At 59.6% G+C, this 16668-nt stretch overlaps 2 protein-coding genes across 2 annotated transcripts; both read left to right on the top strand.

Moving 5' to 3' along the window:
• Positions 1-2311: 2311 nt before the first annotated feature.
• LOC122173204 (immunoglobulin superfamily member 1-like) lies at positions 2312-7828 on the top strand. Its single transcript, XM_065570947.1, has 6 exons — positions 2312-2534; positions 2695-2730; positions 3385-3675; positions 4746-5030; positions 6569-6859; positions 7734-7828. Exons 1-6 carry the CDS (start codon positions 2489-2491, stop codon positions 7826-7828), a joined length of 1044 nt encoding a protein of 347 aa, XP_065427019.1. The 5' UTR covers positions 2312-2488.
• Positions 7142-15150, top strand: LOC101945259 (leukocyte immunoglobulin-like receptor subfamily B member 2). Its single transcript, XM_065570934.1, has 6 exons — positions 7142-8092; positions 9716-9847; positions 10378-10405; positions 10659-10708; positions 11682-11719; positions 11978-15150. Exons 1-6 carry the CDS (start codon positions 7942-7944, stop codon positions 12131-12133), a joined length of 555 nt encoding a protein of 184 aa, XP_065427006.1. The 5' UTR covers positions 7142-7941; the 3' UTR covers positions 12134-15150.
• The last annotated feature ends 1518 nt before the right edge of the window (positions 15151-16668 follow it).

Raw genomic sequence — 16668 nt, 5'->3', positions numbered from 1 at the left:
GTACCTTGCCCGAGGCATTTGAACCTAACCTGGTCGGGAGGGAACGCCCAGGGACATGGCTCAGGGAGGCTGCAGCTTCAGACCCAGCCGGCGAGAGAGAGCAGGTGGCCATCCCTGTCCCAGCTGCTGAGTTCCAGGCCGAGTTACAGAAAGATGCCTCCTTGCGGAAGATAAAGGACCTGGCCAACCTCAGATTGGTACAGACCATGGAGGGAGGTGGCCGGAAAAGGTTCCTGTGGGAGAAGGGGTTCCTGTACCGAGAATGGGCTTCCCAAGGGAAAATGGAGTCGGGGGGGATCAGGAGGCAGCTGGTGGTACCCGAGAAGTATCGCCGCCAGCTGCTGTACAGGTCCCATGACATTCCCCTCTCAGGGCACCAGGGAACCTGGCGTACCCAGCAGAGGCTGCTATGAAACTTTTACTGGCCTGGGGTCTTTGTTACTGTCCGACAGTACTGCCGATCCTGTGACCCCTGTCAGAGCGGGAGGAAGGCCCGGGACAAGGGGAAAACGGCTTTAGGACCCTGGCCCATCATAGAGGAGCCTTTCCAGAGGGTGCCCAAGGTCAAAAGGGCGGCTCTGAACCAAGAGAGCCCGAATCACAGACCTCCAGACTGGAACGCTGGGAGAAGACCCCAGCCCAGTTGGAACCCCAGGGGTATTGGGGTGGGAAAAGGGCACGGGCCGCATAAACCTTCCCACAGGTGAACTACGAGTGCCATCGAGCACACCCGACCTAAGGGGGGGCGTGAAACTGGAGGGGTCTGGTGTAATTCTCACCAAGGAATGGGAGGGATGCTGGGGCATCCACAGGAACGGGGGTAGGTTCGAACTTCCCCAGGTCACTGGCTGAAGTGACCCCGCTCAGTTCGGTCTCAAAGGGGGGAGAGATGTGACGAACTGGGACTGTTCTTAATGTGGTCTTTGAATGCTGAGTGGGGAGTGTGGCTAGGACGGTCTGCATTGTGGGATGGGAGACTGGCCTTGAGGGGAAATACAGGAGCACATAATGGGAGAACCCAGGAGCGGGCTGGGGCCAGGTGACACCTCTGCCCAGGAAACTGGACAAAGGCTGGGGGAGGAGCTGGGGGAGGCTGGGTGAGAGATGCTGGAGGGAGGGAGAGTTTCAGGAGCTGGCTGGTAATGGAGGGAACCCAGACGGGGGTCTGCCCCCCAATGGGGCTGTGGTGCCCCGGGACCCCAAGATGGACCTAACTGGGGGGGTCCTGTTGTCTGTGCCTGCAAGACCTGTCTTGGACTGTGTTCCTGTCGTCTAAATAAACCTTCTGCTTTACTGGCTGGCTGAGAGTCATGGTGAATCGCAGGAAGCCGGGGGTGCAGGGCCTTGTGTCCCCCCACACTCGGTGACAGAACCCATCACACCCCCTCCCCTCATGTCCCTTTCGCAGCATCCTGAGGTCAGAGAGGGAAACTCGGCTCAGGCGTCGACTCCTGTGAGCTCTGCCCAGAGCCCTGAGCTGCGCAGATCCACTGCCCCGGGGATGGGACACGGGGCCTTTCACTTCTAGGGGGCTGGCTATAATCTGTGTCCTTTTCTCTAAGCACCAGACTCCACCCCCCAACCAGAGCCAGGGAGAGAACCCAGGAGTCCTGGCTCCCAGCCATCCATGCCCCCCAATCATTGCCCCCTCACCCCCACCAGAGCCAGGGTATATAACAGGGTAGGTGCCGGGCATCAGGTTTACGCAATTTCACTGGCAGTAGCAGAAACAGGAAGCGAGCGCCAGCTCTGGGCAGACTTCCCCTTTCATGGATTTATCCGCTGCTCCTTTAACAACTCAGGATCTACATTTATCCCTCCCTCCCCCACTCATGGGGGCTAGAAACCACAATCCCCACCCCCGTCTTCTGTCTCTCTGCCACATCACTTGGCTAAGAATAGTGTCTGCAGCGACACTACCTGAGAAGGAGGTTGTCCAGGCCCTTCCACCCTCATGCTCCATGGTGGGCACTGGGCCCAGCCGGGTCAGGAAGGAATCTCTGCCCTGCTCCATGGGAGAGGGTCGCTCTGTGGGGGGCACTGTGTGTGTGTGTAGTGGGAGCCCTCCTCTGCTCTGAGCTGCTGCTCCAGGGAGGCTAGACGGGCCTGTTGGAAAAGGTCAGGACAGCCTGAGCCTGGGCACCTCTTGACGCCTCCTGAGATTCCCCCTGTTCCCAGCTGGTCCCTGAACTGGGCAGCTCCCATGTGGGGCTGGGAGGTGATGGTGGGGGGAGGGGACCAGGCAGCTGCAGGAGGGGATGTGGTTTGCTCGGCATTGCAGGGAGCTGGTATTGCTCTGACCGCAGTAGATTTGGTCTGGAAATTGCAGAGAAACCATATGAAGAAAGGGGCCGAGCGCATCATGGGCTTCCTGGGGCTGCAGCCCCCAGCGCAGTTCCTCATTCCGCTCGCACTCGGGCCTCAGGCTCGGTGGAGCTGGGCACCGGGGTGTTGGTGGCAGCGCTAAGGGGCCCCCCACTGCCCCGTCATGGCGTCTGCTCTCATAAGTGAGTCTGCTCTCGTCCTCCTCCTAAGTGAGTATTGGAGACAGCCAATTGTGTGTGTGTGTGGGAGATCTGAGACCAGGGTGTGTGTCCATGGGGGGTGGGGGGGGGTGTGGGGGAGGATCTGAGACCAGGGTGTAGGATCCAGTTGCTCTGGGATCTGCTCTCTAACGAGCCGTCTCCTCTCCAGGCTTCTGGCTGGCCGGGCGGAGCCGGGAGTTGGGACGTGAGTATCTGTGGGGAATGGGGCAGCTGGGGGAATTTCCGCATTAAGGAGAAGGGATGTGGGTGAGGGGCGCCAATCCCCCAGAGGGATGATCCTGTCAGACATGTGCTCCCTCCCACACCCAGAGGTAGGGACTGGGACCTCGCCCCACTCATTACAGGGATGGGAACCTATTAGAACAACTAGGGGATTTTGTAAACATGTTTTCTTGGGGGTCCTGTCCTGGGATCCACTTGCTCAAATGAGCCAAATTTGGACCAGGAACCCCCCAGGGTAGATCCCAATTCACCGCCTGACTGTGATGGGGGCAGGGTTGGGTTCTGATCTCAGTTCCCCAGGCACAATCCAGAGTCGCCCCTGAGTGCACTGGGGGCAGGGACAGGTTCTGATCACATCTCTTTGGGGTCAATCTGGAGTCATCCCTGACTGCAGCGGGGGCAGGGCTGAATTGACCCTGGATAACTAAAGGAATCTGAGATTGGAAATCTCCTCTCCCTGTCCTGTGTCTCACCCTGGCTGTGAGCCGCGGGGCCGAGCCTGCACCCCAGGGAGGGGCGGGGAAAAAATGCTGGAGCGACAGATGGGCAGAGGGTTGAATCAGATGGACACGATTTGTGTCACCCCCACTTACTGCCTGTTTGTTTGTGAATCCAGAAGGGTCCTACCCCAAACCCTCCATCTCCGTCAGCCCCGGTGGGGTGATCCCTGTGGGGGGAAACGTCACCATCCGGTGTCGGCATCAGCACCTGGGCATGAGGTTCCTCCTCTACAAGGATGAAGATGAGAACCATCTGACTTACACAGACCCTGCTGGCTCTGAGGCTGAATTTCCCATCACCAGCGCCAGACGGGAACAGGGCGGAAACTACACCTGTCGTTATAGCCACAGAACAGGACCAGCTGCCTACTCGGAGCCCAGTGACCCTGTGCAGATCATTGTAGCAGGTGAGGAGCCCAGTCTGGCATCTTGGCTCCCAGCCCCACACTCAGCCAGACCCCCAGGGGGTCTTTGTGAGCCCTGGTGCCCAGCAGATGGGATGTCCAGCCCAACCAGTGAGGGTTGGGTGGAGGGGGGATATCTCGTCACAGACTCACAGATTGTGCCTACGCTTGGCCCCGTGCGGTCCGTGGGGGGGTGCCCCTTTCAGTGAGACAGCCCTTCTCGGGGGTCCACTCTTTTTCGGGGTCAGGCCCCTCCACCTCCTGGAGCTGCACCTCTCGGAGCCCTAGCACACCTGTTTCTCGCCGTGGGCCCCCTCAGGGAGTCCACTTGCTCTGGACCCCTGGGGCCTCCACCCCCAAAGGGGTTGATGCAACCCTGTTCTCTAGCCCAGAGTGACTCTCAGCCAGCGTAAAACAGGAGGGTTTATTGAGAGTTGAACACAGCACAGGAAACTCTCAGGGCCTCAGGCCTGGCGTCCCTCAGCCCAGCACACCCCAGTCTCCCTGCATCCAGGTGGGTTCTGCCTGATCCCCCTCTCCAGCCCAGAGCCCCCCTGCTCCCAGCTGGGCATCTGATATCACCGGGCCCAGGCCCCGCCTCTGTCCATTGTCTTCTCTCCAGGTAAACAGTGTGGTAAACCGGGGTCTCCTCTCCTCGCTTCTGTCCTCTGGCTGGAATCGGTTGGTTAGGTCACTGGGTCCTCACTCTGCAGCCCATTGTCCGCCCACTGGCCAGAACCGGCTGCGTCTCCTCAGCTGGGCCTCTGGGTCACCAGGCTGCCAGGTCACCGGTCGCTGGAGTATCCATCCTCCCAGCCATCGGCTCGGTCCCCAAGTCCTCTCTCTGGTCCTCTGCAAAACACACTCCCTCTCCCCTCACCTCGTTAAACCAGTAACACCCAGGGAAACTGAGTCCCACCCCCTCCGCATGCAAACCATTGAAACTCTACAGAAAACAAGAAAACCCCCCACTTCGTCACACTCGTCCCCGTGGTTCTTTGGTGCCCTGGATCTCTGCCCCTCTGCTGAGTGACAGGGCCTATGTCTCATGGCCTGTCTCCCTCCCACTGCAGAGGTCAGCTACCCCAAACCCTCCATCTCCCTCAGCCCCAGCGGGGGGGTCACCGTTGGGGGAGCCGTGAGCGTCTGGTGTCGGGGGCAGCGCCGGGGCGTGCGGTTCGTGCTGAATAAAGAGGGCCGCCATTTCCCACCTGTGGATTCGGACAGGTTTGAGGCTGTGTTTCCCATCAGCAACGTGCGCCGGGAGGACGGCGGGAGCTACAGCTGCTCCTATCACAGCAGATCAGAGCCATTCGCTGTGTCGTACCCCAGCGACCCCGTGGAGCTGGTGGTGAGAGGTGAGGAGCCCGGCTCGGTGTCCCCGTTCCCAGCCCCACCCCCAGCCAGACCCTCACGGGGGCTCGGTGCCAATGGGACGCTCAGAACCAGGCTCTGTCCTGAGCCCTGACCCCACAGAGGGGACGCCCGGCCGGGGAGCGGGGACGGAGTCACTGGGGGGTTCCCCAGCCAGGCTGTGTGGGGCTCAGGCCCTGCAGTGCCGGGCACCACCAACCAGCCCGTGAGTCGCTCTGTACTCAGGGTGGGGGGTGGGGTGGGCGGAATGAGGCAGGGACCACGACAGCATGTGAGGACCCCAAGAACTATCAGCCGTGGCTCTGTGTCTGTGGGGCTGGGAGCCCAGTTCACAGGGCCCGGATTCTCCATCAGGGGGACTCTGGGATCTGGGAGAGAATCTGCTGGGGGGGCCCCTGGATTTGCCCCTGGGGGGAACTGCAGAGCAGGGGCCTTTCCCAGGGGATGGTCCCCCAGCTGCCCTTGCACTGGGGACTCACAGAGGAGTCAGGGCCCAGGGGCTGCCGAGCCGGCACCGTCCCCAGCCACAAACCCCCCACCCCGGGACTGACAGTAACGATCGATGCTGAGTCACGGGCAGAGGTGGATTAAGGTTTCCTGGGACCCTGGTCCAGAGCAAGGGGGATCCCTCTCCCCCTTCCACCTGCGTCCCTCTCCTGTTCTGCCTCCTCAGCCTGCGGCCTCGCCTATGACTCCACCCCTTTCTGCCCGTTCCCCGGGGCCCCGCCCCATTCCACGCATAGCCCCACCCCTTTCTGCCTCTTCCCCGGGGCACTGCCCCATTCCACCCATGGCCCCACCCCATTCCGTCCCCCCACTACAGCCCCACAACTTATTTGCTACTTTCTGCCTCCACCCACTGCGGCCCCAAGACCGGAGGAGCTCTGTCCCCGCACCTCAGACCCGGGGTGCAGCGGGTAGCAAGAGCTCTTCCCGTCAGGGGCCGCAGCGGAGGTCCTGGTGCTAAGGCTTCCCCTGCCCCCCCGGCCCCCGTGCTTCTGTGGGGCACCAGGATCGGGGTGCTGGGGCTTCCCCCGTCTTGCTTGCCCGGGGCTCCGGGGTAACTGAAACGTTCCCGGTCAGTGCAGCTGTGGGGAGAACCCCCCAGATCCGCCCCCAGATCCACCCCCAACAGCGCCCTCCCCTGCACTCAAAGTCCCTCCCCCCCCCGTTCCCAAGGCCTGGGGAAAGGTGGGTCTTGTGTGACTTCCGCCGGTCATAGACTCTATTTCCAACTCCGGGGTGGGGGGCAGAGCTGCAGGGGGCCCACTGGTCAGGCTCCCTGGCTGGCCTCAGGTGGGGCCGGGGGGGGGGGGGGGGGGGGGCAGGTGATCTCTCATGCAGCCGGGTCCTGAGCGACGTCTGGGTCATCCCCCTGCCCCCGAGCCCCATGGGCAGGCAGTGCCAACCCTGGTAGGGGACAGACTCCTAGAGAGGCCGAATGACGGATGGACTGAATTGGGGTGGGGGGAGGCGGGGGCTGTGTCTCCTCTGTTTAACTCCTGTCTCTTGTCGAAAGCAGGGCGTGAATTTCTCAAACCCACCATCTCGGTGAGCCCCAGCAGGGTGATGGCGCTCGGGGGAAACGTCACCATCCGGTGTGAGGGTCGGCAACGATCCATGGAGTTCTTTCTGCGTAAAGCTGGACACCCGAACCGGCAGGTGCGGTCGGTGCCTGATGGGACAGTGGCTGAATTTCCCATCGCCAATGTCAGCCGGAAAGATGGAGGGAATTACACCTGTGAATATCGCTCCATAACGGATCAGAGTCGCTGGTCGTATCGCAGCGACCCCGTCGAGATCATTGTAGCAGGTGCGGGGCCTGGCTCAGTGTCCCGGCTCCCAGCCCCACACTCAGCTAGACCCTCACGGGGTCTCTGCACCGATAGGATGCTCAGAGCCAGGCTCTGCCCTGATCCCTGGGACCAGCAGAGGGGACGCCCAGCCGGGGAGTGGGGACGGAGTCACTGGGGGAGTTCCCCAGCCAGGGGGGAGCAGCAGCCACTGGAGATATGGGTCAGAGGAAGGGGGGATCCCTGCCCAGAGGGGGAGCTGCAGAGCAGGGGGGCCTTTCCCAGACAACACATCAGTTAGGGGGTGATTGGCGGAGCTGAAGGTTATAAACCTCAGTGTATAGTAGAGACTTGCACAGTCCCCTACAAGTCAGTGGTGGTGCTGCACAGAACCCAGGAGTCCTGGCCCCCATCCTCCCTGGTCTCCCCACTAGACTCTACTCCCCTCCTAGAGTCAGGGGGATTCTGGGATCTGGGAGAGAATCTCTGCTGGGGGGGCCTTGGATCTGCCTGTGTCTGGGGCTGGCTGGGGAAACACAGAAGATTAGGGTTGGAAGAGATCTCAGGAGGTTCTAGTCCAACCCCCTGCTCAAAGCAGGACCAACCCCAACTAAATCATCCCAGCCAGGGCTTGTCAATCCGGGCCTTAAAAACCTCTATTGATGGAGATTCCACCACCTCCCTAGGGAACCTATTCCAGTGCTTCACCACCCTCCTAGTGAAATAGTTTTTCTTAATATCCAACGTAGACCTCCCGCACTGCAACTTGAGACCATTGCTCCTTGTTCTGTCATCTGCCCCCACTGAGAACAGCCGAGCTCCATCCCCTTTGGAACCCCACTTCTGGTTGTTGAAGGCTGCTATCAAATCCACCCTCACTCTTCTCCTCTGCAGCTGCAGGCCGGGGCTGGGTGGGTGACCAGATCTGGCTCTCACAGCCTGTCTCCTGTGCGCAGATCCCAGCTTACCCAGACCGTCCATCTCTCTGATTCCCACTGGGGTCACCGCCCCAGGGGCAGACGTCACCATCCGGTGTCAGGGGCAGCGCTGGGACGTGAGGTTCTTCCTGCACAAGGCTGGAGACCTGAACCCGCAGCGACACATGGACCCTGCTGGGGACGGGGCCGGGGCCGAGTTCTGCATCCCCACCGTGGGCCGGCCGCACGAAGGGAGCTACAGCTGCAGCTACCGGCTCCAATCACAGCCCTTCGTCTCCTCGCAGCCCAGCGTCCCCGTGGAGCTGGTGGTAGCAGGTGAGGGGCCCAACTCGGCATCTCCGCTCCCAGCCGGACCCCCAGAAGGTCGGCACCTGATGGGATGCTCACAGCCAGGGTCTGCCCAGAGCCCTAGGACTGGCCTGGACAGGGAGTGGGGACAGTGTCACTGGGGGGTTCCCCAGCTAGGGGGGAGCAGCAGCTCCTGGAGGTTCAGGGCTCAGGGAGGGGGGATCCCTGCCCCCAGGGGGAGCTGCAGAATTGGGGGGACCTTTCCCAGGGGATACTCCCCCAGCTGCCCCCACACTGGGGATGCACAGAGGAGTCAGGGCCCAGGGGCTGCCGAGCCGGCACCGTCCCCAGCCACAAACCCCCCTCCCCGGGACTGACAGTAATGATCGATGCTGAGTCATGGGCTGAGGTGGATTAAGGTTTCCTGGGGCCCTGGGCCAGAGCAAGGGGGATCCCTCCCCACCCCTCCCACCTGTGGTCCCTCTCCTCTTCTGCCTCCTCCGCCTGCGACCCCACCCACGGCTCCACCCCTTTCTGCCCCTTCCCTGGGACCCCTCCCCTATTCCACCCACAGTCCTGTCCTAGTCCATCCCCCCACTGCAGCCCTGCAACTCATTTGCTACTTTCTGCCCCCCTCCCCACTGTGGCCCCAAGACCGGAGAAGGTCTGTCCCCACGCACCGGCCCTGGGGTGCAATGGGGAGTGAGAGTCCCCCAGCCCTGAGACTGCAGCAGGTAGTGAGAGTCCTCCCGTCCCGGGGCCGCAGCGGAAGTGTTAAGGCTTCCCCTGCCCCCCTACCCCCCTCCGCTTCTCCCGTCTTCCTCGCCCGGTGGCTGGGGCTCCATAGGCCCAGTGGCTGATCCACCACTGGTCGCAGAGGGTGGGGGGAGATCTCTGAGTCGGTGTTTCAGCTCCTCCCCCGACAGACGCGGGTTCTATTCCCGCAGGGGAAATTGACCAGACCCAGCCTGGAGCGGCGCCGGACAGGGTGGGGCCAGGTACTGGGGCTGGGGGGGAATCTATTGAGTCACAGATTATGGGGCAGTTTCCCCCAGTGGTTGCCCAGGGGGAGGGACAGAGGCTGTTCTCAGGGGCAGTGACTCCCCCGCACCGACGGATTTGGGAGGGGAGAGAAGCCTCCCGCTCAGACACAAACCCGCTGCTAACGGGGCAGCCGGAGGCTTTCTATGGGTGCAGCTGGGCCCATCAGTGGCCATGGGGGGGGGAGGCGGGCGGTGACCTGGAGCTCCACAAGAAGCAGCCAGGAGCAGCCAGCATGGGAGGTGGGATACCGGGCTAGATGGGCCCGTTGGCCTGAGCCGGTGTGGCCATGAGGCAGGGGGTGAAATGCCTTAAAAATGTTGGCCAGGCTGGATCAGACAGCGCCCCCTAGCGCTGTACTGGGGCAATGGGGCCAGCCCTGACTGAGGGGGAGAGCGCCCCTACTGAGCCGCCCACCCCCTGCAGCCCTGTCCCCTAGTGCTACAAATCCCCCAAATCTTGCTCTGACCCCACTTAATGCCCTGGGGCCCCCGACATTCTCCCCATAGAATTTTCTGCTGCCTGCGCCCTGCGGTGTCCCACCCCCTTGGGTGCCGGCTGGGAACAGACGAGGCGCTCCCGGCGCTCACGGCTGCTGCTGTTTCCCAGGTGGATCGGAATCGCCGGCACATCTGGGTCAGACCAGCCCCATCATCGCCGGGGTGAGCGCGGCAGCCGCCATCCTCCTCCTCCTCCTCCTCCTTCTCGTGGCCTTCGTCGGCTTCAGAAAAACCCGAGCCAGTGAGTGCCCCACCCAGCGAGGGAAGGGTTAAACCTGCCGCTAAGCAGGGCGGGATGGGGTCACGGCTGGGATGGGGGACTGTGCTGGGAAAGCCAAGGAGCAGGGGGGCTCAGCAGGGGGCGCTGTTGCATGTGTAATCCCTGTACACACAGCTGTCCCACCCCAGAGGTGTCCGCATTTCAGCGCTGAGCGAGGTGTCCCTGTATAAAGAGCTGCCGGCACCTTGCTTCTCCGGTACCTGGGGTGACAGAGAAGCTGACCAGCCTGGATCAGGTTCGTTATAAGGAGTCATTAACGAGGGAGGACTGGGGACAGGAAATCTGCCCCTCTCCCCGGCGCATGCTCTGGTGTTGTGCTGCCCCCTGCTGGTCCAGCCCAGCCCAGCCGGGATCCAGGCTCAGCACCAGCAGTAGAGGGGACCCCCTCAGAGTCCCCCATCCCTGCTGCCCTGTGGGGGTGAGTGGCCGGGTGCTGGGACCGGGGGATCCCGATCGGCTCATGGGGGATTCTGGTTTGTGTCCCTCTGCAGGAAAAGGAGCCGCACCGAGACCGAGCAGGTAGGAACCCGGCTTTTCCCTGCTCCTGCTCGACCTGCCTGGGTCACAGGGCTCCTGGGTTCTGTCCCAGCTCAGGGAGGGGAGTGGGGTCTAGTGGTTACAGCAGGGTGGGGTGCGGTCTGGTGGTTGGGACAAGGAGGGTTTAGGGAACTGGGTTCAGTGTGAGGCAGGATGGGAGGGCTCTCTCGGTGTGTTGGGGAATCTCCCCACTGGTCGGGGGATATGACATTTACAAAGGGATTTTGTCTTTTAGCACCAGCCCTAAGGGGGCATTAAAGGCACCGGCTCAGCAAGACCCCATCTGTGAGTAGCACACCCAAGGGGGTACCAGGGTGGGGCAGGACCCCTGGGGAGGGACGGGGCTTGTGGGGGCTCCACCCATATGAGGCAGGGTCTGATTTACAGCTGCTGCTGGGCGGGACTAAGGAGAGGACCTGTGATGCAACAGGGAGCGGGGTGGATTTGACCTGGGAATGTTGCAGGGGAGTTACACTGGGGATGGGGGCTTCCCTTGAAGGAAGCTACCTGAACTGTAACCTGAGCCAGGAGGGGGGTTGGGAGAAGTGACACCTTTTGGCCAGGAGACTGGACAAAGGAGAGGAGGAGCTGGGGGGAGGGGGAAGAGAGCTGCTGGAGGAGTTCTGGCTTTCAGTTTTGGGCTGGGTGGTAAAATGCAGGGAACCCCAAGCTGGGGTCTAAGCTCCCTAACCCCCCCTCACCCCCCCCAGGAAGGACTTAACTGAGAAATCCTGGTTGTACCTACACGCTCTGCTTGGGACTGTGTTCCTGTCATCTAATAAACCTTCTGTTTTACTGGCTGGCTGAGAGTCACGGTGAAGCGCAGGAAGAGGGGTGCTGAGCCCTGACTTCCCCCCACTCCATGACAGGGCCCCAGAGGTAGCCGGTGTCAGCTGAGAGTGTTGGACTCCCAGGAGCTCCCTGGGGCCACCCTCCCTTCCCGCTCTGGTTCCCCACCCACTCCTGGCTCCCAGCCCCCTGCTCTAACCACTAGTTCCCAACTCTCCTCCCGAGCCAGGGTGAGAACACAGGCGTTCTGACTCCCGGCCCCCGCCCCCGCTGTAACTCCCCAGACATCTTTGTGCCTCAGTTTTCCTCTCTGTAACATGGGGCTAATGACCCTGGCAAATGCTGTAGGGTGGGGGATAGCTGTGCTGGGCTCTGACCCCCCTGGCTGGACGAAGGGGTCGGAGCTGGGTGTGGGGTTCTGCTCTGGGCCGGCCGGGGGTGCAGCTCAGCGGGTGTCTCTGTTCCACAGACGCCTCCATGGATGAAGGGAAAGAGCCGCAGACCCTGGTAAGTGTCCCCTGTTCCCCCATGGGGCCTGACCCCAACCCTGACCCACATGGGCCCCAGCAGCCTCCTCCCACCTCACCCCCCCCATGCCTTTTCTGGCACACTCAGTGGCTTGGGGTGGGGGTCGGGCTGGTGGGAGAGGGGTGGGCTTAAGGGATCTCCAGGTGTGTGTGTGCGTGTGTGTACCCTGTGCTCTGTGTGTGTTGGGGTGTTGGTGGATTCACACACACACACATGGGTGACTCTCTCCCCTCCCAGCCCCAGGAGCCCGACCCCGGCGCCGACGGACTCACCTACGCCGAACTGGACGGCCAGGCGCTCCAGGCCAAGCGGGGGGGCCCGGCCCCTGCCCCTGAGCCCGCTGAGACCAGCATGTACGCCGCGATCAATGTGAGCCGGGGGCCCCCACAGTGAGAGCCCCCTGCAGCCATGGGGCGCCGGCCCCCACGGGGCAACAGACTCACCCACCTGCAGCACCTGCCCCGAGACTCTGCTTCTAGGGAAGATTTAGGGGGGACACTGCCCTCCCCCCATGGCTGCCCCTTCTCATCGAGCTGCTGTCTCCCTGCCCCACCTAGGCCCCCATGTAGGGGCCGGTGTGGGGGGCTCAGCACTGGGAGGGGGAGGGGATGCGCTGAGGTGGCTGTTTATTTTATTTTGCTTCCTGTTAATCTCCAGATTAGTAATAAACACAGAACCACAAACCAGCCCAACCTGGGCACCTCACAGCCCCCCTCTGCCGGGAATGTGTGTAACACCTGGGGGAGATGGGGTGGGGCATGGGGGCTGGTTATACAGGGACCCCTCACCCAGCGCTGGGTTGCAGCCCCTCTGGGGAAGGGCGTCAGTTGGGCAGGACACCGGGGTTCACACCCTGACTCTGGGTGAAACTGCAGAAGGGTCTGATGCCCGTGACTAATTGGTGCCGGCTGTTTACATCCCCCCATGGGGTCGTCCCTTCCCCGCTGTGCTGGGGGATCCATCCCTGTGAGCCGGTGTGCGGGGAGCAAAGGGGAGGTGATCCCTGGGCGGTGCCCGTATGAGAGATCGGGGGGGCATCACCCTGTGACCCCGATGTTTCCCTCCTCGGGGCCCCGGGCCGGTCAACGTAGGCACAGGGAGAACCCCACAGCTAATCCCCTGCTTGTATCTTCCCCATAAGGGCCCCAGGCCCCACCCTGAGGCCCTGCCTCTGGGGCGATGTGGGAATCGCCACTTGCTGGGAGCAGTGCGGGGGCTAGGACACAGAGCGGGGCAGTTCTGAATCCCCCCTGCAGGGGTAGGGAGTGGGGGCTGTTTTCCATTGAATGAGGCTTTGTGACTGTTCAGTGATGTGTGGAGGAAAAGTCCCCTCAGCTCCACCATCCTGGCTCCTGCATGAGATGCTCCCCCCCACCCCTGAAATCCTGGCCCCTGCAGCCTCCGGACCCACAGATTGGCCTGACCCATGTCTGCCTGCCCCTGGGTGCTCAGACATCAGCCGTCTCCCCATTGCCTCGGTTTCCCTTAACTCCTGCTTAAAGAGCCCCCCTGAGCCTGATAGTCTCCACCTGTGACACTCTGTACCTCTGGGGAACACCCTGCACCCCCATGTTCATCTTTATAATATGATTATGTGGGATCTAGTGTAAAGTTTGTCATGTCGGGTGTCTTCGGAAGGCTCATGATGCACCGAGCATTGTTGTTACAGTGATGTTATAGGTTGTAATTTCATGTATATAGTTATGTGGCTGAAAATGTATCCTCATGGTGTGTGCCCATCGGAGGAGGATCTGAGACCAGGGCATGTGCCCATGGGGGGGTGTCATGGACTCACAGGACTCGTGCTCTCTCTTGGCTCCCCTTTCAGTACTACAGCCCTTCTCAGGATCACAATCTCTCTCGGGGGTTAAGCCCCTCTGCCTCCTGTCATGAACATACAGCTAAGGATAGCATAAAATCCCTCCTTTACCTGTAAGGGGTTAAGAAGCTTAAATAACCTGGTTGGCACCTGACCAAAAGGACCAGTAAGGGGAGAAGATACTTTCAAATCTGGGGGAGGTTTTTGTTTTGTCTCTCTTTGTTGTTCTCTCCAGGACAGCGAGGGATCAGGGCAGGGAAAATACATCTCCTAAAGCCAGACCTGAACTAAGCAGCTAAGATTACAAATTGTAAGTAAGTAATAGCAAGGAAATGCGTTAGGTTATCTTTTGTTTTAGCTTGTGAATTTTCCCTATGCTAACAGGAAGGTTTATTCCTGTTTTTTGTAACTTTAAAGTTTTGCCTATGGGGGAATCCTCTGTGTTTTAACTCTTACTACCCTGTAAAATTATCTTCCATCCTGATTTTACAGAGGTGCTTCTTTTACTTTTTTCTTTATAATAAAGTTCTGTTTTTAAGAACCTGATTGGTTTTTAGTGTCCTAAAAACCCAAGGGTCTGGTCTGTGCTCACCTTAGTTACCTATTTGGTTGATATATTATTCTCCAGCCTCCCCAGGAAAGGGGGTGAAGGGGCTTGGGGGGATATTTTGGGGAAACAGGAACTCCAAGTGGTTCTTTTTCTGAATCTTTGTCTAACTCACTTGGTGGTGGCAGCTGTTAGGATATAGATATTCAGGCCTGTCTGCAAAGGCCTAGACTTTAAGAATTTAGATGTATTCTTATCACTTAGCTAGTTATAGAGGTATAAAAGAAAGAGTCAAAATTACTCTTTGTATGTGTAAGGGACAGTTTGAGGCCTGGTTCTTAGGCTAAGGCCTTCGGCTAAGCAGCAGAGGCAGCCATAAACTGGGAAATGTATGGTCACCTCCTCACATCCCAAACTAGTCACATTGAAATAAGGTGCTATTGGGCTGTTAGGAATACAATCCTGTCCTGATATTCCTATCACCTCCAGAGAAAGGAAAGAGCTTAGAAGATGTAAAAGGAAACGTAGTTTGATAGTTTTCTGTCTGGTAAGAACTCACTTCTCAATAGACACAGCTGGAAAACCCTTATGTCTGTATAGATGTAGTTGTGAAATCCTGACTTCTGTATTGTTTTGTATGTTTATTTGCATGGTCTCGGTCTGGTTCTGTGATTGTTTCTGTCTGCTGTATAATTAATTTTGTTGGGTGTAAACCAATTAAGGTGGTGGGATATAATTGGTTAAATAACCGTGTTACAATGTGTCAGGATTGGTTAGTTAAATTTCAGTAAAAAGATTGGTTAAGATTATAGCTACGCAGAACTCAAGTTTTACTATATAGTCTGCAGTCAATCAGGAAGTAAAGTGGGGGGGAATGGGAACAGGGACTGGGGGAACTGGAATCATGCTTTGCTAAGGGGGGGGCAGAAATAGGAACAGGGACACAGGCAAGGCTCTGTGGTATCAGAGCTGGGAAGGGGGACACTGAGGAAGGAAACTGGAATCATGCTTGCTAAAAGTTCACCCCAATAAACATCGAATTGTTTGCACCTTCGGACTTCGGGTGTTGTTGCTCTCTGTTCATGCGAGAAGGACCAGGGAAGTGAGAGGGTGAAGGAATAAGCCCCCTAACAGCAGCGATACCGTCCAAGGATAAGGAAGAATTTGTGCCTTGGGCAAGTTTTTAACCTAAGCTGCTAGAAATAAGCTTAGGGGATCTTTTATGTGGGTCCCCACATCTGTACCCGAAAGTTCAGAGTGGGGAGGAAACCCTGACAGCGCCTCTCTGAGCCTTAGCACGTCTGTCTCTCGCCGTGGGCCCCCTCAGCAAGTCCACTCGCTCTGGACCCCCGGGGCCTCCACTCCCAGAGGGAATAAGGCAACCCTGTTCTCTAGCCTGGAGTAACTCTCAGCCAGCGTAGAACAGGAGGGTTTATTGAGCGTCTGAACACAGCACAGGAAACTGTCAGGGCCTCAGGCCTGGCCTCCCCCAACATAGCACATCACATCTAGGTCTCTCCCCAATCCAGGAGGGGTCTGGCTGCTCCTTTCCCCCATCCAGCAGCCCCCTCCTTCCAGCCCATCATCCTATATTATGTGCCCCAACAGCCCCTCCTCCATCCTTTGTCTTTGGTGACCTGTTTACCTGGGACCTGGGTCCTCCCTCCTCAGCCCTTTGTTCTGGCTGGAACCGTCTGGCTGCCAAGCTGGGCTGGGCCTCCAGGTCACCAGTTGTTCGGGTTCCCCATCTCCAGGCCGTTGTCTGGGGTTCTGGCCCCTAGGCGAGGTCACACCTGGTCTTCTGCACCAACAAACCCTCTCCCACGACCTTGTTACATATGACACGCAGCACGCAGGGAAACTGAGGTACACACAGTATTCATGCAAAACACTAAGAAAATTCCCCCACTTTGTCACAGGGGGATCTGAGACCAGGGTGTAGGATCCAGTCGCTCTGGGATCTGGTCCCTAACGACCTGTCTCCCTTTCCAGGCTCTTGGCTGGTTGGGTGGAGCGGGGTGTCGGGACGTGAGTATATCTGGGGCTGGGGAAACTTTAATGTTGAGGGGGGAGGGGAAAAGAGGAGCTGAGCCCTGAACCTTCACCCCAAACTCAGTTCATCCTCCTTGTACTGATGCCGGGGAGCTGAGATCAGAACCCAGCCCTGCCCCCAGTGCAGTCAGGGGTGACTCCGGATTGACCCCGGGGGGCTGAGATCAGAACCCAGCCCACAGGTTCCCTGTAGATGCAGTGAGGTGTCTGTTACCCCGGCGCTGTCCCTGGGGCTGGGCGCTAAGGGCAGGTTACAGACACCCAGGGAGGGGTTTGTGACTCCCCATCTCACTCCTGTTTGTGTGTGAATGCAGAGCTTCCTGTGCCCGGACCCCCCAGCTCCGTCAGCCCCAGCGGGGTGATTGCCCCGGGGGGAGCCATCACCCTCAGCTGTCAGTGTCGGTGTGAGGCCAGGTGGTTATTTCTGTATAAAGGTGGAATCCAAATCTGGGAGCTGGATGCTGCTGGGGACGCGGGTGAATTCACCAGCGCCAGCGCCAGACGGGAACA

The sequence above is a fragment of the Chrysemys picta genome, chromosome 17 (assembly GCF_011386835.1).
Source record: "Chrysemys picta bellii isolate R12L10 chromosome 17, ASM1138683v2, whole genome shotgun sequence".
Lineage (NCBI taxonomy): Eukaryota > Metazoa > Chordata > Testudines > Emydidae > Chrysemys > Chrysemys picta.
Note: the sequence above shows the minus strand (reverse complement) of the source record. Positions and strands in the feature narration are given on the sequence as shown.